The sequence below is a fragment of the Mytilus galloprovincialis genome, chromosome 5 (assembly GCF_965363235.1).
Source record: "Mytilus galloprovincialis chromosome 5, xbMytGall1.hap1.1, whole genome shotgun sequence".
NCBI classification, from domain to species: Eukaryota; Metazoa; Mollusca; class Bivalvia; order Mytilida; family Mytilidae; genus Mytilus; species Mytilus galloprovincialis.
In genome coordinates, this window is record NC_134842.1 from 54,573,328 (window position 1) to 54,598,483 (window position 25,156).

At 30.5% G+C, this 25,156-nt stretch overlaps 1 protein-coding gene across 1 annotated transcript; it reads right to left on the bottom strand.

Annotated features, from left to right (window-relative positions):
• Positions 1-741: 741 nt before the first annotated feature.
• Positions 742-22,503, bottom strand: LOC143076048 (tectonic-like complex member MKS1). Its single transcript, XM_076251676.1, has 20 exons — positions 22,357-22,503; positions 19,203-19,350; positions 18,003-18,082; positions 17,120-17,192; positions 16,468-16,577; positions 15,965-16,096; positions 15,190-15,320; positions 14,171-14,216; positions 12,707-12,800; positions 11,869-11,911; positions 10,884-10,946; positions 9,759-9,829; positions 9,292-9,370; positions 5,576-5,683; positions 4,792-4,925; positions 4,321-4,403; positions 4,109-4,168; positions 2,659-2,696; positions 1,960-2,030; positions 742-1,477 (listed from the first exon to the last, which is right to left on the bottom strand). The coding sequence occupies exons 1-20, from the start codon at positions 22,431-22,433 to the stop codon at positions 1,448-1,450; spliced, it is 1,671 nt and encodes a 556-aa protein (XP_076107791.1). The 5' UTR covers positions 22,434-22,503; the 3' UTR covers positions 742-1,447.
• Positions 22,504-25,156: the final 2,653 nt, after the last annotated feature.

The window sequence follows — 25,156 nt, forward strand, 5'->3', positions numbered from 1 at the left end:
AATTACAGAAAGGGTGGATGTGTAGTTCCTGAGAAAAATGTGATGAAAGTTTCATGGGACGGACTGACGGACGGACTGACAGACAGAGGTAAAACAGTATAGCCCCCCTTTTTTAAAGCGGGGGTATAAAAACACAAAGCAGTCCTGCACAAAAGTTCATCACTGTACAAGTAACAATGTCTCATGGCATGATGCACTACACATCCCGAATACAGAAAACATGAGTCAGGGACAGAAACAGAAGACATGTATCTAAACTCAATGGAAAAGTACTTGTATTTCATGTCACTATATACACATGTCTTCAATATAGAACATAAACTCTCGCAACCATTCAAAGTTAACACCGTCTTACCACTGTTAATTGAAAATCTGATCGTGCAGTTATGTCAATAAATCAAAACAGTAAGATAAGACATTAAAACACTTAAAACTAGGGTTTACCATTGATTTCTTACCTCACCATGTGATAGCACTATGGTAAACTGATAGAAACACTTGGTGCAGTCATGCAATTAAATAGTTGCAATATTACGAAGAGAACAAAATACAAGACAGAGTAAGAAACAAATGAAAGTAATTATACATACGAACTTTTAATCACAATGCACAAATAAGGAACTGTAGTTTTCATTCATTTTTTCATTTAAAATGTACGCTCCCGTTAAACTATGGGAATTAACGCTGTATATTTATATAAACGATCAATCTTGTAACCAAATCAACAAATAAACACATAAATATTAAATGTTTTCACAGTTTAATTCTATTCATATATCAAAATAAATATACAAACTATATATATATGTACAAAATATAAAATGGACGGAGTAAAATAATATTATTCACTAACAATTGTATTACATACTCTTTTAAAACTCTCTTAACCATCAGCAAGCCAATGTAAGAAGGTGGACTTATAACAGTTTTATGCAGATAAGTAATATCTTTTCTTTTCTAATTATCATAACAACAGTATATTTTTTTTGTTTTCTGAGGTCTTCAAATCATACTAATGGATCTAGTTGTAAACCGATTGAAAAGGCTGACAGAAACATTTCAAATACTTTGATAAATATGAAAAGTTTCCTTTACTTCGATCTTTAACTGTCCTATGCTAGGTTTCAATACTAGGTTTCATTATTGATCAAATATCATACAAAAGAACATTTTTCAGAGGAATTGATTGATTTTTGGTGTTAAGCACCACTTTTTAGCACTATTTTCTATTTAGTGGAGGCCAGTTTCCATTGAGGAAAAAAGCCAGAGAGAACCACAACCTTCAGCAAGAAAACTGGAAATCCTAATCAATCAGGATTGGGTTATTAAAACTTAAAGATTTTCAGAAATATTCATCCTATTAATTTCCTGTTTGTCTTTCTCATAACTTTCTTTTACCAATGTCAACCAGCAATATTTTTAATTTTTTTACAAAAATAATATTTTTCTAAGCCACAGACTCTACAGATCTTCCAGTTGTTTTTGCACGGGGGGGTAACTTCGATATTTTCTTGGTAGGGGTGTGCCATTTTTGCCTCAAAAAACGTACCCATTTTAATATAACATTCACTGAAATTCAGTACCTATAGTTATATAAATATTTAAGAAAGAATGACCTATACTTATATACAATATTTAAAATATGACCCATGCTTATATAAGCACTAACTCACCGGGGTTCATTTGGGAACTTATTTGAAAGCACTTTGTTTGAAAGGTGAACTTTGATTTAATTTAATATAATAATTGACCATTAATAATGTAAGATTCTCAATAGCATATTTATATATAATATGTAGATCAAACCCTGAATCAATATATAATTATCAAACGTAAATGCATTTTAATATAGGATGTCATTAAAAAGGAGGGTCATTTTTATATAAAATCTCGCAAAATTATGACCCATATTTTTGGCACATCCCCGTATACCCAATAATAGGAAGTTGACCCCCCGTGTGTTTTTGTCAGTTCTTTTTCTGCATTTTCTCTTGCCTGCATCATTCTCTGTCTTGCTTTCTTGAATGCTTCTACAAGTAAAAAAATAAAGTCAACGTAAGTATGTATCCTTAATAAAAAAATATCAATGCCCTTACAAATAGATTCCACGATTTCAATTTGTTTTTTAACTGATTTCATGATGTCTTGTATCACACAGAATGTTGGTTTTAATTGTAGGTGTATGCATACTATAGTGTATATTCACTTATTTTTCTCAATTAATATTCTATAGTGTGTCTTTCTATATTGTGACTTACGCTATTGTTTCAGGTAAGGTGAAGGTTGGTGCCTATTATAACATTTAAACCCACTGCATTTGTTTGCACCTGTCCTAAGTCAGGAACCTTATGTTCAGTGATTGTTGTTTGTTGCTGCAGTTCATAAGTGTTTTTTTCATTTCTTGTTTTTTTTAAACAAATAAGACCTTATGTTTTTCCGTTTGAATGGTTTACACTAGTAGTATGTGGAGGTCTTTATAGCTTGCTGTTCAGTGTGAGCCAAGACTAAGTGTTAAAGGTTTATCCTATAATTGTTCACTTTTTACAATTTGTGATTTGAGGATGGAGACTTGTCTCATTGCAATGGGCACTCATACCACATCTTCTTGTATCCATTGAACAAACAGATTGCTAGATTATAATGAAAACTAAGTCTTACCTAACACTGAGGCAATATTGGCTTGAACAGCATTTACGCTGAAAATAGAATAAAATACATTAAACTAAAATGTGTCCGTAGTACACAGATTATTATTTAATTGCAGCCCACACTCACTATCATTTTTCTATGTTCAGTGAACAGTGAAAATGGGGCCAAAACTATAATTTGGCATCTAAATAAGATAGATAATATCATAGGAAACATGTGATCTAAGTATCAAGATGGTTGGACTTCAACTTCAGCAAAATCTTCTTTGACCAAATATTTTAACACAAAGCATGACCGACAGAGAAACGAACAAACAAAGACACAGACAGAAAAACATTATGCCCATAGGAAGAGCATAAAACTGATATTAAATAAATAATACTACATAGTACTAAGTAAAGGCATTACTGTTTTATTGTTGCAAAACCTTCAGGCAAGACTTTTCTCTCTTGGTCAATTTTCAATGAAAATTAACAATTTAAATGATTATGAATGTAATAATGTAAAATCAGAAATCATTGTGATGTTTTTTATTATGAGAAAAATGTGACGGGGTATTATAACAATAATTTTAACTCACATTTTGATTTTTTTTATAAAAATTGAACAGGATTTATCTTAATATCGCAAAGATTAAAATTGCATTTCAATCCAAAATGACAAAATCGCAATAACAAATTCACACAATAATTGCCAAATTGACAGTCTCCATTTTCCTACATGAAAATGTGGCATAAAACTTTGTATAAAATATATGTAGAAAAGCATAACTTTCTTATATCAAGAAATACCAAAATCCATGATTGCTAAGGGAAAGCCTGATCAAAAATTTAATAAGAGATGAAGAATGCTATTGAATGATATTTTTAACAATTTTTTATTGTTTCTGTGACATTATGCCATCACTATTTCTAATTGGTAGTGGATGATGAAATGTTTAAACATTAAGTGACAGTCTTTGTAAGAATCAGGGAATATTGAAAAAATCTAAACATGGCTGAAAAAAACCCACCTACCCAGCCATCCTATTTTGAAGTAACACTCATCCTGAGTTAAAAATGGTAGGTCTTTAGTGTCTGTGTGTCCGGTAACTTGCTAAATCTTTAGATAAACTTTGGTTAGAATGATAGCAAATTACAGAGTTAGCTCCCCTAAATTGTTAATTTCTAGTGCATTGTAACCAAAATTTATCTCCAATACCAGAACAGGACAAGGAAACGAATGGTATATTTTTGCATTGTTATACATTTTGAACATAAATTAATGTCAACCTGAGTGGGTTTTTATTTGTCATGTTTTCACCACTGCCTGATTCTTAGGTAGACTAGCACTTAATATTCTACAAATTTAGTAGGACTTAACATAAGATATTTCAATAAATAATGACAGGTTGTGAAAAATAAAGAATCCACAAAACTACCAATATACACTCCAAATTCCTTATTAAATCTTGACTTACCCTAAGTTATCTAACAATGATCCTAGTGATCGTTTCTGGGACTTCTTTTCCATAAATGCTCTGAAATATATAAAACAAAGATCTAAAATAAGTCTGTTTTCATTTTTTTAAATGAAGCTACAAAAAAAAAAAATTGATAGCATAATATTTTCCCAAAATATTGATATTGATAGATTTATTTTTTTATATGTATAAAGAGAGACAACTCTTACCTGGCCTGCATCATAACATTGAGGTTGACTGTGACTTCGCCTGTTGTTTCTGTACGGAATCCATATTTACTTAAATGGCTTCCCTGAAACAAATTTTTGTTCATACATCATTAGGAAAAAAATATTTGGTTTACATAAATACACTTCCAAACAATGACCTCTTAACTTACCATCAGATATTGGCTTTTAAAAAATTGTCAATAAATGAATGAATGCTAAAATCAATTGTTTAAAATTTTTCATTTTTTGTTTTTGTGTTATAAAAATTTTTGGGTAAAACATAGGACAAAATGAAATCCCAAAAAACTCTTACATAATAATGTCAACAATTGTGAATAATAATTAGCTGATCAAAAAATCAATGATGAATATGTTCTCAGTCAGATATTGAATAAACAAGTTGAAAGCATAGCATGATGGTAAAAAATCATATATCAAATCAACATCAGAAACTATATATATACATTGTACCTGAAATGTTGATGGTATAGCTGTGTATGTCTGATCTTCTAATTCTGGTGATCCTCCAACAAAATATCTCCGTAATTCTGAGGCTACAGACATACCAATAGGTCGCCAACAATGGGATGTTATTTTCTTACTTCCTGTTATGGAAATTAAATATTATGCATTATACTGTAATTAAGATAAACAAGAATGTGTCCATAGTACACGCATGCCCCACTCACACTATCGTTTCAAATGTTCAGTGGATCCTTGACCAAAAACTTTAACCTATAGCAAGACAGACGGACGGAAGAACAGATAAACAAAGATAAAAAATATTCAGTAATCTTAAGCTACCTACAATTGATTCAATATTATTTTGTGGTAAACCAATTTTTGTTGATTTTTTTAGTAAAGGTGAACCATGAATATCTTTGTTTGACAAATTACAAATGTTCAATAAGCTTGTGTCTAGACTTTGGCAAAACCATGAAACTATCTATGATAAAATACAAATTTTCCTCAACCCATGAAAATTGGTACCCATGAAAATAAAATTCACCGTATGTATGTTATCTAAACTCTTGTATGAGAGATATGATATCTCTGTAACTCTGTGATATATAATAGGATTTTATCAAAGGGATGATATCCTTTTACTCTGTGTCTACGCTCACTCGACAAAAAACTTCATATTATGTCTCCAGCTGATATTTTACGATATCAACATGCAGATAACCTGATAATCGGTACATATCTGTACTTTTATTAAATAGATCCTTTAGCATACTTGACTAATCATTCTTACCTGGTGCATTAGGAACAGTTACATATGTGTAACCTTCTGTTCTGAATCTCTTAAATGAGTCTAACGACAGAACTTCCAACATAATTAATGGGAAATGTGGAACCTCATCTGAAATGTAATGTCAAATGTACAATCAAAGAGCTGAAAGCTCTGAAGAAAAATGACGCCACTGTCTCTAATATTGGGATAGTTTTTATGCAAGTCTTGATTTTCATATACCGTAATTATGCAACATGTCTCGTAAGCATATAATTGGTATTCGTATATGTGTGTGTGTGAAGTGAAGGTGACAACTGGCTGTTTTTTTTAAAGACAAATGAATAGGTCAAGACTACCTGAATTGTACAAATAAATACCGTAGAAAGGCCTTTATATTTCTCTCTGGTACATAGTCTGAATCCGGGTCCGTTCGCGCCCATTCACATTTGCGCCCACTCATGTTCGCCCCCTTACACTTTCACACCCTACATGTTCGCAACCAATCTTAATTGGTTTTGTGTTTAATAACTCTGTAAGCAAGTGTTTTCTTATAAGTATAGTTGTTGTCATTGTCTCAAAATAAAGTGAGACAGCATTTGTTTTTTGTGTTGAATAAATCTTAATCATGTTTTGGATAGCGTATTGTTAAAAATAATAATAGTCCTTTCTAAATAAAGTGGTATTTTGTCAACGTTTTATTTTGTGTTGAATAACTCTTAATCATGTTTTGGTTAGTGTATTGCTATAACTTTGTTTCATTGACTTGTTTCAAAATGAATTGAGATTCTGACTATGTTTTTTTCTGTGTGTTGAATAAATTTTATCATGTTTTGGTTATAATAGTGGATTGCTATATTTTGGTTCCTATATTTTATTGTTTCGTTGTTTCAGATCAAAGGGACCAAGCTGTTAAAACAATTATCTTTTGTGTTTTTCCTTTAAAATCTTCAATGTTTTACTCATACCAAGCTCTAAATACATTCAGTATTTACATTCAGTATTTACACCAAAGCAATTTAAAACAACAATCATGATTTTCCAATTATTCAACTTGAATTTGAATTAAAATTGGGCGCGAATGAGTAGAGTGCTAGGACCTTGGGTGCGAACCTGCGAGGTGCGATCGTGTAGGGTGCGAAAGTGTATTGGGCGTGAACAAACCTGATACCACATAGTCTGAACCCACCTTCCTATGACCGCAAGGCTATGTTAATTTTTTTTCTGGGACGCCTTCCTACTAACGTCGTAGGAAGGCGTCCCAGAAAAAAAAAATAGCTTTGCCAGACGTCATAATTATTTGGACTAATACATGAGATATTGGATATTTTTATGCATTATTTTAACCAGTTGAGCATTTTACAGGATTGTTGGTTTAATGCTGTTTACTGAAAAAAAACAACCTTAAATTCGCTAATTATCTGGCATGAAAGTTTGATTTATTGAAAGGGACTCATAGTTTTCTATTTATTTTAATACTTGTTTAATTGTTAAAACAACAGCTTGGGTAAGGGCTTCCTTGTTTACCTTTATACACAACAACATATTCACTTTGGTTTCGTTGTTTACCTAAATACACAACAACATATTCACTATGTACTTGGTAACAGTTATTAATTAATTGAATAGAAAATATCATAACAAATATTATTGGATGCCGAATTGACGTCAAATAGGTGCCGTTTTGACTAGATGCAAATTTAACCAGGTGCCGACTTGACTTGTACGTTTCAATTCCTCTGCGATCGTTTGCAGTGTTTTCTTGAGAAAACCTATTTTCCATCATCAAAGAGAAGAAGAAACTGCTTGAAAATGATCCTGGAACGCTTCATGATTGTTAAAATAAGTTTAATTCACTTAAAAAACAATTTTAAAACTTGCGATGTTTAAACAGGAAGTTTCAAAAGCACGTATAAAAGAAGAAATTAACCGGTGAGAGTTGAAATCCGTACATGACAGATATTACTATAGTATGACTTCGAAAGCAAAACAGTTCCATCCTTTTGTAAAACAGTCTTTGATATACCTATCACATTAATGTTTGAAGGGTCTTAAGCTTATTTAAACCATATAAGTCGGTATGAAACACCAAAACGGAATGAACAATAACCGATTACGTTTTGTAGTTTACAAATTCTAAACTGGTTCCCGTCAAACTACAACACTTTGTTCGAGTGTAGTGGAATACAAGCAGAAACCAGTTAGTTTGTAAAATAGTAAATATGAAACCGAGTGTAAACTGGTTCCTGGCTGATTACTACACAATGATCATGCATAATGATAACACAAGCAGATTCCAGTTTCAACTTTGTATGGAAAATAGTAAATACGAAACCAAGCGCGGTAGGCAGAGAAATGTAATGAAGTTCAGGTCGCCAGTAATGGAACAATGACTGCGTCATTTTCCAAAAAATATTGTTAACTGAAGTACTAATTATCTGACAGTTTTAGTTTTGCTGATTTCTAAACATCCACAAGATTCAAATAAATCCTAAAATAACTCCATTTTAAAGACAATAATAAGATGATAAAGTGTCATGGGTACTACTTGTACAAGTTAATTTTATTTACTTGAAAAAAATATACACATATAAGTAAATAAATAATAGAATAATCTCCCCTTAATTTTCTCAAAAATTTACTTGTATATTAAAGTCAATTTTTCTTACAATCCCATAAAAATCCTCAAGTTTTGAGATTTAAAATCATCAATTTTTTTTTTTTATTAAAATTCAATGTTTCATCTCATTAATTCAACAAAGTAACTGATTGAGCAGAGATCTTGTATGTTTGTGCAAGGCCTTCAAAAATTGTTCCTTGGGGGGCCTGTAAATGAGCAGTGTTATGAAGATAACAGACAAATAGGATTTTCATTGTCCATGAAATTACATTTAAATGATTAGTACAAAGGGTACACAATTTAAATTCTATTAGAGCCAAAAAATTAAAAAAATTCCAGAAAAGAAGAAAGGATGACTTTTTTACTTATACAAGTAAAAAATTGTGAATGTCTAAGGGACATAACCTAAGCCATTTTTTTTACCTATACAAGTAAATAAAATTCACTTGTATAAGTATCCTACAAGTTTATTTATATGTGTATATTTTTTTTTTACTTCAGCGAGTTAATAAATATTACTTGAATAAATAGTACCACTGACTGAAGCGAAAGTAAAGATAATGAAAAAAAATAATTTAATGCAACGAAGGAATTGATCAAAAACATTAAATCTGTTTCAAAATCTAATATATATCCTTGTCTCAGTGATTTTTTCATGCTATTAAGAATGCATTGTGACGTTACAGTTACCATTGAATAAACATGCATAGAACGATCAATATGATGTACAAAAACATATAATCTGACCATATATATATAAATATATCTTTTCCTTTCATTAATCATCACCAAAATTGTGAAGAAAAAAATAATTTAAAAATTAAGTAGTCTTTAGTTCTATGAGCACTCAGTGTCTTACATCTCAAAACAATATGTTGAAACTTTAGTGCATTGTTTTTTTTTTATTTATTAATTCTTTAAGTAAATTTTTGATAAATCATTGGTATAACCCACTTTCTCTATTCAGATTCTATTTTATAATGTGGAAATAACTTTTAAATTTTGATAGCATAAGTGCATGTGATTTGAATTTACAGCAACATTTAATACATATATCATATTTCAAATGATCTTCTGTAATGGAAATTTTATTCTAGTCTAAATATCAACCGACACTAACCTTGTTCATCTTCATTCACTGAGTCATTTTTGTAGAACAGTTCAAAACTGAACGGGAAACTGAATTTGGCAACGTCATCCTAAAAGTGACATATAAATTAACATTACTTCACTGGATTAAAACATATAATTATGAAAGATAAGGTTGATAAATCTCTATGTCTTTTACTTTTGTTGGTCTTGTTTGATTTCTTCTCTATGCCCTTTTTAACATGGTAGACATTAAATATGTCACTATCTTTAAACCAAGCTTTTTAATTTTCTAGTGAGAACCACCAACAGAAATGTCCATTTTGTTTGCCGACTACATCTAAACTATAACTATTAATGCAAGCTTTATGGTTACGTAGCACACATGGGCCCAATGTTTTGTTTTAAAACATAACATGGCTTTGTTTACAAAATGTAAGAAGAGTGTAATATTATGTCTTATTATGCATTTAAATGTTATAAACTATAGATGTTTACCCTTCCTTCCACTTTAGTAGAACACGTCTGTGTGACCCAGGATAATTGTTGATGTTTCTCAGCTGTCCAAACTATTCAAACAGAAATTTTCAAAAATGAAATAGCATTGTCAACTAATATGCCAAAAAATTAATGTTTAGGGTTTTTAGACCCTCATTTTTGTGGGGATCCTTTTTTTAATTTTCAAAACTTTTCAAAAACGTATCTGTTTTATCAACCACAAACTTAAAAAACTAAATCCATGATTAAATAAATCACAAACATTTTAAATAGTAATTAGTATTATCGCTATTTTGTGCATTTTTCTTTTGATCTTTTTTTGTGATAATTTTCATATCATGCTTCTCGCTTGAGATAGAAAAAATATCGCTAGAAACTAAGGAGGCCATGTGGCGTTGCTAAAGAAATTGACATGAAATTGACAACGTCGTCATAGGTAAAATAGCGATAAACAGATTATCATTGGTCATCTCAACTCGATTGCTTTTCTCACTTTCGCTGTACCAGCTCAAGCGAGAAAATCAATCTCGTTGAGATGATCAACGATAATCTATAATTATCTTGTTCATTGGAAAACTGCAAACAACAAACTTCCAAAAAAGCTAGTATGTTTCTATATTGATAATACCAAACAAATATTGTTAACACTATATTTTATGGATTTTATGGGGGGGGGAGAACCTGACCTATCCCCCTCTATAATTTGTAGGAAAGTGTAAACACTGGGTTTTGGGGATTGCTTCACAAATTTGATAAGAAAACAAGAAAAAAGAAATTTAAGTACTTTCAGTTTGAATCAAAAGAAAATAAAAACAAAATAGAAAGTACAAATAATAAATCAACATGAATAAGCTTGATCATAATATTTCATATATAATTATCGGATATTGCGAAAAAAATGTTTATGAATCAAAAGTCTACATAATAAATACAAAAAAATGATCCACATTCCTAGAAATTCTCATAAACTAAATATTCTACACAATTTACAAATGAATATATTTTCCAAGTGACCTTAATAGTTGTTAATTCTTTATCTGTTACAGTTGCAGTTGCTGTACTTATAAATCAAGTAGCTAAATACAAGTGTCTTTGAAAATATTACTCAATAATATGTGTACTTACATTTTGGAAGATCAACGAAGAAATGGCAGTAGAGATCATCAAACTCAAAATTTTTGGCAGACTCTGAAATACATCAGCATAAATATTGGTTGACAAGTAAATGACAGAGTTCTAAAAATAATTTCCAATTGTATACATTTTTGTATTTCATTTCTGTCATTTAAAAAATATAAGTCTAAAAAATCATTCTATATTAAAAAAAAATCATAGGCTTATTGTGTAGAAAACATGTCTTTTTTACTGATGACTATACTAGTATACAATGTCATGTGTTTGGGGTTAGTTTGTCCAGGGTTGGCAAAAACCCGGGTTTTATGAGTATTGCCCAGCCCAGTGGGAAATTCTGGGAAAACCCGGGTTTTACTGGGTTTTGGTGGGTAATACTGGGCAATACTGTTTGTCTGTTCGGCGGGTTTCTGCCTCATTCACATATACTCCAAATTTTCTTTGATTGATCTGTAAACTGTTATATTGGAATTTTAATGTGACAGCTTTTAAATCATCACTAAACTATACTTGTTGACAGTAATTTCAACAGAGGTTATCTAAAATTTTCAAAAATATCCCTGACAGATAAAAACATAATTCACTTTGAGTTTTCAACATTTGATTTGACAATAAGTTCTAAACAATATTCCTCATTTGTCCACTTTTCTACTTTACAATTTGCTATAAAATGTAAAATATTAAAACAACTTAAGGTGGTTCATAACACTATAGGGAGAGAACTCTGAAAAATCAGCAGAATGTTTTAATCACATTCTATATTAAAGGAAATATTAAGCTTCTAAATGATCAAAATTAATGTTTGTCAAACAGCTATATATCCAATGATTTTTTTCTCAGAAAGTGTGTGATTAAAGTTTTTGATATTTTTATATTTTCGTCAACGGGTTAAAGTTAAATATTTTGTCAAAATTTTATAAAAATTAAACGAGCCAAATAAATTTTAGTCAAGGTACCACCTTCACATAAAAAAACTTACCTATTTCTCCATATACTAATAATCGCAGTACATCTGGGGCTGGCTGAAATAGAATGTAAAAAAGTTTATTGCCATATTCAGTAAAGTTCACATACAACTGAAAATGACTCCCATTTAATAGTGTGAATGCTTTGAATACAAATATTTTTTTTAAATAACTGATGAGGCTGTGTAAAGAAATTGTTCAAAATAAAACCATAAACCAGTTTCTTAATGCATGTGAACACTGGACAAAGGGGAGTAATTCAATATGTTATAATTATCTCCCTTGGTCATTGGGCTTTCTGTGTGATTTTAATATGTAATCATGAATTCACATAATTTATTTTTTTATAATTTGTTGAAATATGAAAAACATTATTCATGTCATAATCCATTGAGATGACATCTACAATCAAGAATTCCAAAGAAAAGAACATCTATGGATATCTGAATTTGAAATAATATATAAATTTCTAATTTACATGTTTACATAGAGGTTTATATTTCTAATATGCATTTAAAAATACCACTGAAAATAAATTTTCCTGATAAGAGATTTCTCTTTGCTACTCAAGTTTGGCAGCAAGATTTAACAATTCCAATTGATCGATATATATCACAATGTACGAAATCAGGTTCAATCTAACTGTCAAAAGAGATAGTTCATCTAGACATGCAAAATCTTATAAGATAATGAACTTTTCAGTGTCTTTTTTTTTAAATTCTGTGTATGCTTCATGTTTATCCCTACCATTTCATGTTCAGAACAGATAGAACAAATACATGCCAAACTACACTGATAATGAACTATTCTATGTATTTTTAAATTCAATGTATGCTACATGCTTATTTCTACCATTTCAAACTCATCTCCAACACAGGCTTGTAAGAAATCTTTGTGTCTGTTATACACTTCTCTGTACATTTTCATTTCTTTGTCTTGTTCTTGTCTGTAAAAACATGGATTATTTTATAAATGCAGCGATTAGGGCTGTTCCAAAATTAAATGCATAGAGGGCATGAGAGGTACTTTTTGTTAGACCGAATCACACATAATATAAAGTTTCTATTTTACTTATAATTCATGCAAAATTCTTAAAAAAAAATTAAACCTCCCATGAATAATTATTACATGTGTTTCCAATCCACCTAGCTGTATTTAATTTTTGAAAATCCCTAACATAAAAAGTTGAAAATAAAACATATCATAGATAAGTGACATCATCAATAATGTTATGAAAGTAAAAATACTCTGATATATGACAAACTGTGTAACTTGATTTTACAGAACAAGTGTCACATTGATCATGGTTTGTGCAGGATTTTGACAATTGTTTTGTTTGTTAAATGTATCAGAGATTTATGATAAAATTAACAGGTTTCTTAACCCTTTCGCCGATGAGTCCCGGTTGAAAGTGTAAACATGGCCCTTCTGTTTGTTGAAAACCGTGTCAAAATCAGAGGGAATTAACGGAATTTACGAGAATTTGAAATGAGGGAACACTTTTTTTGAAAGAATATGGAAGAATTGGAGTCAAACTAGTATACTTTTTTGACATAACTTTTTATGTACAAAACACTTGGAATGGACATCGTTCAGTGTGAGGAATTTGTACAGCCTCGTAAAATTTTTCAAAATTTTGCCGTTTTGGTTTAAAAAATTACGATTTGGGGTCAAAGAGCAGAATTTTGAGAATTTCACCTAAATAATGCCGAAAATTTAAAAATTTGAATATTTTATGAAGAAAAAATTATCAAAACATGAACAAAACTGTGAACATAGTGTTAGTGAATGAAATAAATACACAAATAACTACAAACAAGTTTTTATTGACATTTATTATGAAGATCTCCCACTTAAGTAATAGTAGCCAGGGAAGCCATCGTCTCAGAGTCGCTTCAGTCTGGGCAGCAATCGGTGAAAGGGTTAATTTGAATTTTTAAAATTTTCAAACTGTAGAAAAATTCCTATTTCTCTAACTGGGTCAATATCCATAATGCGCCTCAAATTGTTAGCATTTTCATAACTATTATTGTAGCTGTGTTCAGCTGCAGTATAAAAACGATATTAGAACTATGTTAGAAAAATATCAACTTTCACATAGCCCTTGCCTTTCCTCTCTCTGCTATGAGCCTCATAACAAAAAGTTATTAAAATTTGTCTAAAATTGACCTTATATTGTTTTAACCCATATGGTTTGTATTGACGGGGAGCACAGTCAATATCCTATAGTGGCTGAAAATTCGTAAATTAGAATATAGTCAGTAATTTAAAAAGGCTATTAGATAAATTATTTCTATTTTCATAATGTTTACTAACCTGTTCATAACTTTAGATGCATGTTCTATCATATATTCAAACACCTCTGAAAATTAAAATAACAATGTTGTACAAAAATAATTTAAAAGTTTACTGCTTATATGAAAGATACAATTAACAAAGTGAAATCACTAACAAAAAATATATGTTTGGCTAGAGGTATAGGGGGAGGGTTGAGATCTCATAAACATGTTTAACCCCGCCGCATTTTTGCGCCTGTCCCAAAGTCAGGAGCCTCTGGCCTTTGTTAGTCTTGTATTATTTTAATTTTAGTTTCTTGTGTACAATTTGGAAATGAGTATGGCGTTTATTATCACTGAACTAGTATATATTTGTTTAGGGGCCAGCTGAAGGACGCCTCCAGGTGAAGGAATTTCTCGCTACATTGAGGACCTGTTGGTGACCTTCTGCTGTTGTTTTTTTCTATGGTCGGGTTGTTGTCTCTTTGACACATTCCTCATTTCCAATCTCAATTTTACCAAACAAAATAGTTTTAATATTAGTTTGCCTCGCTCAATGAAAGCTGATAAATATATACACATATAATAATGTTTTTTTTCAAATTTGACCAACTCCATTGGAGGATTAGTGTTAGACCTGCTCCACTCTTTATCTTTTAAAATCATTTTTCTGTATAGTTTGTAAAGTACATTATTTTTCTCTCCTTCAATTTTGTTTTTATCATTTTGCAGTTACCTTTATATCTATGAATGGAGTCAAATTTTTAAATAGAGATTTTTTTTAGTCTAGGGGAGATAACCCTTAGCTATTTAGGATCTTAATTAAAGTATCAAGTCAATATGCCATGTTTGACACTGTAATCTCTTTAAAAAAATGCCAAGTGAATTTGTGTTGCTACTATTATTATAGTCATTCTCAACAGTTATGATATTAATACATATCATTATTTATATAAAAAAAATATGGATTAACACATACAAAAGTTTTCTACTTGTACCATGGTCTCATTTTACCAGTTACAATTACTGATTTGATGGGAACATAGCAACAGATCTTACCTTTACCAAAGCTTGATGTTTCTACAACATAAGGTTTCCTGCCTCTATTAAAATCTGGCCTCATACATAGCACCCCATTACAGTCCAAGGCAACAATACCTAATATCACTTCCTCGTCTGGTGTGGCAGGTCTGAATTATACAAAGAAAATGAAAATATTAAGGTAAACAAACTTATTTTTGCAGATACTTTATTTCGCATTTATCCCTTGCTAGCCCATTTCGCAGACATCAATTTCACAATTTTCAAATTGGCTTTATGTAGTAAAATGAGGAAAGGTCAAAGTTTTACATATTTGTGACAATCTATATTTGCACTATTTTTCTACTCACGAAAGATGTGATAATTAATCACTTTTGAAAAATAGTTGGTTTACAGTATTTTATAAATATGGTCTCCCTTATGCACTTTTCTAGATCAACATTCAGGAATTATCAAACCTAAAAATTAGAAAGCAAAGCATGATAAACAAAAAATCTTGAAGAGCTAAATTGTCAAAAAGGAACTTAAACAATGGTTAATATTCAAATAAAGAGCTGTGGTATGATTGCCAATGAGACAGCTATCTACCAGTAAGAATGAACCAGAATGATTTCACAGTAGATGTGCCTCTATAAAGCAATTAACTACAGGCCCTAAATCATCTACATTCCTCCCTTAAATCTGAATTGCTAAGTGTACCATCTAGTTTTAAACACAGTATTTTTAATGTGTAGTATATATGTAAGGGTTGCCAAAAGTGACAGGTTCAAAAATGTTCAATGTAATGTCTTACCTCTCCCTAGGACTAAGGTCCGCCATGATATACATGACTTGCGATGGGGCCTCCATGATGTGATTTCTGTTGCGTAGATCATCAGAAGGCTGTGAGTCAACAATATTTACTTTTGGTACAAATCCTGTATTTCTGGAAAATAAATTAGAATATTTTACTGCAAGAAACTTTTTTAATGAATCTATTAATGTTAAGACATACATATTCTACATAATTTGAACCTGAAAATTTTCATGCTGGTTTTTTTATTTGAGATTTATTTAATAAATTCAAATTTGAGATTTCATGACCAAATCTATTTATATACCCTCTTAAATTGTCATATAAAGTATTAGTGGCAGTGTTATTTTCATGTATTAATTCCTACCTCAAATATTATGAATTTAAAACTGCTATTATAGCTAAGGGAACAGTTAAAGGTCCCCTCTAAACTTAAGTATTTTTTATTTTATTCAATTCCATTTTTTTATCAATTTTCTACTTGGATTTTTAAATGTTAATACCTTTGTCTAGTTTGTTTACCACCACCAACTCTCCGTCGTCGTAGATGTGCCATTTTCTCTGCTAAAACTGTTGGTGTTTCTGATGGTGAATTGGTCATGTAAAATACATTCTGTAAAACAATTGTCAGTGTTATTCAAATAATTCTGATTTAACTTTTTGCCATATTATATCAGTAGATTTATACAGTGAACCCATGAATACATAAAAAGATGTTGCTTGTTAATTTGAAATATTCGGTACAAAAATTTCAAGCACATGTAATTAAAAATACAGTCAAATTCCATGGTCCCTGTAAAATTCCTCTTTGATCAATGCATATCTACTTCTAATGAGTCAAACTCTGTTGATTTGAAATACTTTGTTGAGTAAATTGTAAAGCCCTGTCGATGTAAAATCAATGAAAATTGACCCTGATGTCTTGAAGTTCAAAAGTATGTCTTTGTGATTTTAATTATTATGAGGGACCAACAAATGGAGATCCAATACACACTCATCAAATGTCATTTAAAAGAGGCAAACTGTTAAAAATATCTAGTTTACAAAATTCTAATTTTGTGACGATAAACTAGACCTTGGATAAGTCAAATACGTTTGTCAGGTCCCTTCGACTTTAACATAAAGATTGTTCACAAAAACCTGTCATTTTTTTACCTCGTCAGATTGAGAGAAATTATCATGGTCCACATATGTAAATATTCTGTTGTTTGGTGTTGTCCCTCTTGATCTGTAAAAAAAATGAAATAGATTTATAATTTTACATCTGTTATTAAAGTAAAATGACTCAATCCTGCTTCACAGAGGCCCAAAATTCAGATATGTTATTTTTATTACAAATGTGTGATTTAGTAATGTATTTCCACCTAGAATTAACTAACTTAATACCTTTCATAATCATTGTGTAGGTATATCAAAATTGAATACAGCTATGAAATTTTGATTGTTGCAATTTATTATTAAAAAAGTGGAAAATTTTCAGACTGAAAATATAAAGCTTGTATATAAAAACCCTTATTTCGGGAAATTTTGTTTCACATATTTTATTGGAGTAACAATACAAGTGAAGCAGGATCTGCTTACCCCGTTAAAGAAAATGAGATCACCCTACAAATTTTACACCTATACTTTATTTAGTGCTTGATAAATTAAAATGATAATGCTGTACCCTAGTAAAAGTGAACTTGTCCTTTAGACACATGTGAAAAGTTGTCTCATCTGCAATAATATTTAGGTATTCTCTTATTTTTTTACATGATTTACATTGGTACACATGTATGTAGATGTGATACATTTTTTAAAAGAAGAAAAAAATGTAAGAAATTTTCCTAAATATTCATGAAAACAATTCAATCATGGTAAATATTGAATTAAATTGGAACAATGAATACGAAGGCATCTTCCTTTTTTCATCTTTTTCAGGACAGATCATGAACCTTAATTACCTTAAATACAGATATATGCAAATGAAAAGTTATTTTCTTTACCGACATTGGTATATTTTCTTTTAAACTCTAGTCTACTACATGACAAAACTTACAAAATAGCAGTGACTTCTTCATGGTATTTCCTTTCTAAACCATCAAAGTTATTGTCTACTCGGTACGTTTCAATTTCTCTCTGAAAAGATCACATATTCATATTGATTACTGGGTTCAAGGGGGATAACTGCTAACACAATAACACAATTCAATATTTGGTGTTACTAGTTTTGTTAATATCAAAATAATGGAATCTAATTAATAAAACTAAACATTAAAAAAATATGTATTGCATTAAATTACCTACAATCTAAATATAATGCATATTGAACTCAACTTTTATGTTCATGATTCTAGAACATTTAAACTTTCATGAAGATAATTCACTTACATCATGTACATGACATATTTCAATTTTGCTCATTGTTTATCAAGAGATATGTGTATGCACTAAACTTTAGATATGAGATATATAGCCAACCCTCTGCTTCTTGTTTGTAAAATACTTTGATATCGTATGATCAGAAGCAATTTATGTCAAAAGGAACACATTTTTTTGCATAATCTTTGTGTGTTAAGTGTAAGCTACTTGTAAAATTTCAGGTAATCAGTAAATATTACAAATCTAATATAATAGCAATTTATTCTGGTATATCAAAAGCAAAACATAATACATTCTAATGCAACAAAGTTTGTAACGTTCATTTTGATTGGATAACGTCCCTTTCTTACATGGCATCAATTGACAATTAATGCTATGGGACGTACACGCAAGCTCCGACGGCATATGACAGATTTTAAATACATGTTTTAACGTTGTTTTCTGTCAGTTTCATTAGAATGGAGATAAGAATATTGTATTTTACAAGTCGCCAGTAAACTTAATTTGCGACCATCAAATCCCCAATTGATGCCGTCGGAGCTTAAAATACAATACAGTTATCTCCTAATTTTAGATACATAGAAAAGATGTGCCCTTAATATAAATATTTCAATTTCCTTTCATTGAAAGAGTATATCGCAAAGTGTTTTTTTTTCAACATTCCTGGTCCATAAGGTTATAAAGCTCTTCAAGTATATTAATATACAGCATACATATGACCCTACCATAATTTGGACAAACAATTAGTCAATATTCAGGGGTTATCAAAATCAAATTCCCAGCTTTCAAGTTTTAAGTCAACAACAGCAAGACATGAATTTTCACAGTCTCAGTGAGTCTTCCTTTACTTGATTAATAATATATATATATATTTTACCTGACTGAATATTTTTTCTTGCCAAACAATGACAACTTGTTCAGAATCTTTCTGTATATCATTTGGCATACTTTGGGTGTCACCATTTTGCTCTTCTGGTTCAGATGATGGTACTATGTTTGATGATGTGACTCTGTCCAGCTGAACACTGTAATAAAATTATTTAATCTATAAATAGTTCCACCAGTACCCTAGCCAAGGTTTTTAATATCAATATGGTACATTTATACACAGACATGTCAATTAAGGTCAAATAAAAAAGTATGTGTGGTTCCAGTTACATCTGAAAAAAAGTTAGGGTAGGTAGGATTTTTTTTTATTTTATGTCTTTTTTTTACATTGAGTCTATGGAAGCAACATTCTGACATTAACAGTGCTTAATGAAAAATGACAATAAAATCTTTAGGGTAGGCTATTTTTAAGCCGAAAAAGTAGGGACGGTAGGGTTCCTGGAACCACACATATACTTTTATTTGGCCTAAATGTACAATTATTCATTGATCTTGTTTGTTTTTTCTGTCTCTTTCTGATTATTTTGACATAAACAAAAATTGCTTCTGACAGAGTTATAATATCTTAGAACTTACAAGGCTAACTTTTTTCTAACTGTTGAGGGATGCTAAATGAAATATGATCATGATGATCAAATGACAATTTTATCAGATTTATAACACAAAATATTAATAGCAGTAATGATGACAGTCCCTTGTAATTAATGATTTTTATAGAATAACTAATCGAAGAATTCAAATAGAGAGAAATATTCAACGAGTGACCAAACAACTCATCAATTCACGAATGCACACAGCACATGAGTTAATTCTCAGTGTTGTTCGGTCACCAGTTGAAGATTTTTCGATATTTAAATTCTTTGATTAGTTATTCTATTTATTACATTGGCAAATGGCTTTTTCTTATGAAATTAAAGTAGAAAATGTAAGGAACTATATATCTTTTTCTACACATTCACAATTTGTTTTGATCCAATGTTATCAACATCTTGACAATAACCTATTGTTGAACATGACGTCAGAGGAGTGAAATAACCATGTTTAACCCAGTGGTTTTTACTTCACTGGGAAATCAATGTAATTCATTGCAACCAATTTAATAATAAAATTTAATTAATTCTCATATTTATGAATGAGATGACAAGGGTTGATGTATCTTTTATAATGATATAATCTTCTGTGGAATTAAATTGAGAATAGAAACGGAGAATGTGCCAACCAATTCTTTTCTAAGGCCAAAATAAATTAATAGTGTGTTTCCGGTTTCCCGACCCTACCTCCGTTTTTGATGCCGACCCTAAACATTTTATTGACAAAAATAATTTTTTTTTATTAAAAATCCGGAATTTTCGGTCTGTCCGGATCCGACTTTTCATTTAGAAAACTACAAATCTTCAAAATGTTTGATAGCTACGACCAATATGGACAAGTAAAGCGTTTCAAGAACCAAGATTTTAAATAAACAAGCATGGCTTTTCGGACAACTGTGCTGCGTATTCGCTGTCAAATATGCGAAATGTGATCACATGGTTACAAAATATAATGATATTAATTCCGGATAATTACGATATGATGAATCTTTTTGAAGAACACCATGATGGACCTATAGACGAAAAAAATACGAAGTTGGCGCATTTTGCTCAACTTCTTTGCACAGGTACAAGACGACCAACAGTCAGAAACGTTTCAGGATGGACAGACTGTATCTAATTCTGCCGGTTATTAAATTGACAAATAATTTATTAAAGAGTAAAATGAGATCAATTTACTGCTAAAGGCAATCCAGCTTTTGTTGTAAAAAATGTTCTTACAAATGTTGTAAAAAATTGTTCTCATGACGCAACATAAACGGATGTTAATGCTTTTGAGCATTTGACTGTTTGAGTTAATGACGGCAAGGGGCAGACAATGTGTAACGAGAAATAGAAAGCTTTCCCCAGTAGGCAGACATGGTGTATGATTCATGTTCATTTATAAATGAATCTGCCCCGGCACCATGTCTACTTTTATTCTTTAATATTTCTCTGGCTGGTCCCACAACAGTTTATACTAGAGAAGGATAAAAAATCATGTCCTATTAATCTACAATTTGTTCCATAGATTTAATAAGGCAAATATTTCGCATTCTCACTTTTCTCAAAATCTTGAATTTTAATATTGTCAGAACCCCACTCTGCAAGATTAAATCCTGTTAAACATCAAAACAAATCTATATAAAGAGGTTGCAAGAGTATTACCCCTCGAAAAATCATATTAAACCGCTGCTTAGGATCAATTTGCAGTGTTTTTACTACTTAAAAAGAGGGGTAGGAATCTGTTCCCACGTGTATACCCTGTGTGTCATTTACATTGTTAGGTTCAACGAGGCCAAACATAATCATACCATGCCAGATTTTTCACTACCATTTTTGCTTTAAGATAATTAATCAACAAGAACATATTCCTATAAAGACCTGGCACGAAATGCATAAAATTTGCATTAAATTTTATTTTCATATTTCTTACACAGAACTAAAACAGAAAATTAAAAAAGCTGTAGATTTAAGTACTATTCTAAATATCAAAGAAACATGCAGGCACATCCAGTTATTTTAATTGGAACCTTTTTCTGCTGTCATCGATAGAAAAAAATAAAAAGTTTTCATAAAATAAAATGTTTTACCTACCTACCCTACCTAATTTTTTTCAGGGTGAAATAGGAAACACACTATTTATTTATTTTGGCCTAATAGAGCAGTTTTTACCATGTTTACAACATTCATATTTTATTGTCCTAAATATTTATTAAATTGCCACTCAGTTTAAATTAAAATGGCCAAACTGTTAACTAAGTAATTTGTAATCGCCAAGTATAGGAGATCTATCAAAACGAGAGAAAAATACACTACCTGTCCCCTTTCACACGGCTTCCTCATATAACAGTACCTTATGCATGTTATTTGATGTTAAACAGTTAAAAGAAATTGTAAATTACAGTAAATTTTAAGGGAATATACTTGGTTCAAGTTGGAAATTATCTTAGTTTTTCAAATTTGTCATTTTTGACGTTGACGTTATTTTGACATGAGATCTTTTAGCAGAACGTAAATTTTTAGTTTCATTTGAGCATTGTGTTTTTCTGATACAATTGCAAAATTATTTACTTGAATTTGAGATTCTTAACAGGGTCTTTTGATCTATAATAAGCAGCTCCAAAATCAGGTTCATACAAGTCCGCCATGACCGTAAACTATTTGCGATGTTGTATAGTTTCTTAATAAAAGAATGAAAGTTCCCCTGTTATCAAACGCTTTATTGATTTGTTTACTATATTATGTAATTTTTAAACAAGTCCGGTATTGTTATGAAATTCCGGTTTATGCAAGAGACGACGATTTGGGGCGACAGTATGTAAATCGTACCTTCCAAAATCGTACCCTAGCTTTATTAACTCGTACTTTTATTTACTTGAACAATAATGCACTATAATTGTTGTATCAAATAAATATTTGACCAAAAAAAAAGCGAAGTGGAATTTGATGGGTAATCTGATGCCACCCTAGTAATTGTTTCAATTCGGAAATAATTTTAAAGGACATAAAAAGTCAATGCGGTTAACAATTAATCTTCAGAAGTAATTGTTTAGACAAAATTACTTTTGATTGTATTTTTGTGAGGACATTTGTGCTTCAATTAAAAAAAAAATAGCTCGTCAAGTTTTAGGCCATTTTGCGCTTTTCAATAACTTATTAAAAATGATATTTCACATCCTAAATTTTATGGTAATATTGTACTTAAAGCGAGGAAATCACTACGTGATCCGTGTAAACTCATCGAACCTTTAAACAAACTTATAAGTATGGGTTATCGTACCAATATTGTAATTAGATCTCTGAATATAGTTTACATTTGCACTAATATCGATTTTGTTACTAGAAAATTAAAACATAACTAAATTGTATCTTTTTTTGAGGCGGCCATGTATCATATATAGAGACACAGACACGTTAATTTTTATCTCTATAGAAGTCGCTCCTCATTATCCTACTCATGACCTGTCGATACATTTATTTTTGGCATTGCACAAGTCATGTCTTCTCTGACTGTTCATGACGTTAAAATACTAAATCCCTGGGATGTGTTTTAGTTGATTTTAGTCTCTGATGCATGATTTTTTATTATTAATTGTGTTTGGGTTTTAACTAGCTGTCAGTAACTGCGAGTACTCTCAAATCGTATTTTCTTGTTTATTCGACCTGTTGATACTGTATATAATACTTTTTTGTTATTTTATATAAATTTTCACCTCTTCTTACTAAATTTGTATAAACTTCAAGATTTACCTGTATTATTAAAACCGGTATTTTTTCGAAGGGTTAAATATTTCGCAGTAGTGTCGTGCCATGGCTTTGTTTGGACGTCTTGTTTGTTTGTTTTTTTGGCCTTGAATGTTTGTCCCTAATATTTTATTAACTACGCATTTGCATTCAGATATCGCCGATCACATTTATTCGTTCATAGTGTATTAATTTACGTTTTTGATTGAGTTAGGCCTGCCAATTGATATTTTATCGTGTGTTTTTCTATGTTGTGATGTTATGCTATTGTTTCAGAAAAAAAAAAGTAAAAGGTTAATTTGGATCCACTAAAACGTTTAATCCCGCTGCAAATGTTTGCACCTGTCCTAAGTCAGGAATCTGATGTACAGTAGTTGTCGTTTGTTTATGTAATTTATACGTGTTTCTCGTTTCTCGGTTTTTTTTATATAGATTAGACCGTTGGTTTTCCCGTTTGAATGGTTTTACACTAGTAATTTTGGGGCCCTTTATAGCTTGTTGTTCGGTGTGAGCCAAGGCTCCGTATTGAAGGCCGTACATTGACCTATAATGGTTTACTTTTTTAAAAATGTTATTTGAATGGAGAGTTGTCTCATTGGCACTCACACCACATCTTCCTATATCTATGTTATAATTATAGTGTTGTAAAACTGAGTTTTACTGAAATCCATTGACTATAACAAAAAATAACACAACGCATCTGAGACTACTATAACACTTAGTTATAATAGTATCAGAACACATTAATTAATCTTGATATACAGCTACGTTGAAGACTCATTCTTTAGCCATCGTGGACCTACCAAATTAGATTAGAAAACAAATAAACATTGAAGCTATGTTTCATAAATTAAAGATTGTGGAATAAATGCGACATCGTTTGAAAATCAAATGGGAGAGATTTGAAAGAAAACAGATTAAATTTTTTTTAATCTGAGACAAATGTATAACTTTAAGGAAAGGAAGCTTAAGCTTTCTTTTGATATTTTTGAATTTTCCAGTTACTAGTAATCATTCCAGAGTTATGGTACCAGGATTGTCAGATTTTAGTACATTTTATACAAATTGTACCATAAGTTGAGATTAATTGCTTGGATTGGTTTAGTGGAAATTTACATATTGATAATTTACATATTGATATGTAATTGGTAAACATTGCTTTTTGTTTGCTTTTGTTGTTGTGCATGTACTGATTCTTTGTCATGGATGTATAACCCATGCATATCCCTGAATTATTTTTTATTATAACAAAATGTTCGATTTAATTGAGAAAAAACGGCTAATAAATTGCCTTCGAAATGTCCCATTTAATTCAATAACAACAATTTCAATATTCAGAATAAGAGTGGAAGTTCATTCGTTCTCGGCGAAGCGCGAAGCTATTTATAAACGGTGTTCGGATTGTTTCTTGAATATGTAATATTTCATCGCATGTTGTATAATTCATTCTTTTTCGTGATTTAAATGTATGTTTTGTAACATAAAATTAACTGGAATTTTGCATTTGTGTCACGGTATGAATTTGATTTCGTAATATACATAAGACATATCTTGTCTCTGGTTTCCATAGTATCTTGTTACTAAGGAAACTATTATTAACATTCAGGAAACCGGCAATAATCGAAAT

Bases quoted from the DNA above. Each gene is read 5' to 3' on its own strand.
- LOC143076048 (XM_076251676.1), bottom strand. From the start codon at position 22,433: ATGGCGGACTTGTATGAACCTGATTTTGGAGCTGCTTATTATAGATCA. The intron at 4,926-5,575 runs GTAAGAATGATT...TTTCCATAACAG, and splicing joins AACTGTTCCTAATGCACCAG to GAAGTAAGAAAATAACATCC. The intron at 1,478-1,959 runs CACGGGGGGTCA...CGTGCAAAAACA, and splicing joins AAAAAGAACTGACAAAAACA to ACTGGAAGATCTGTAGAGTC.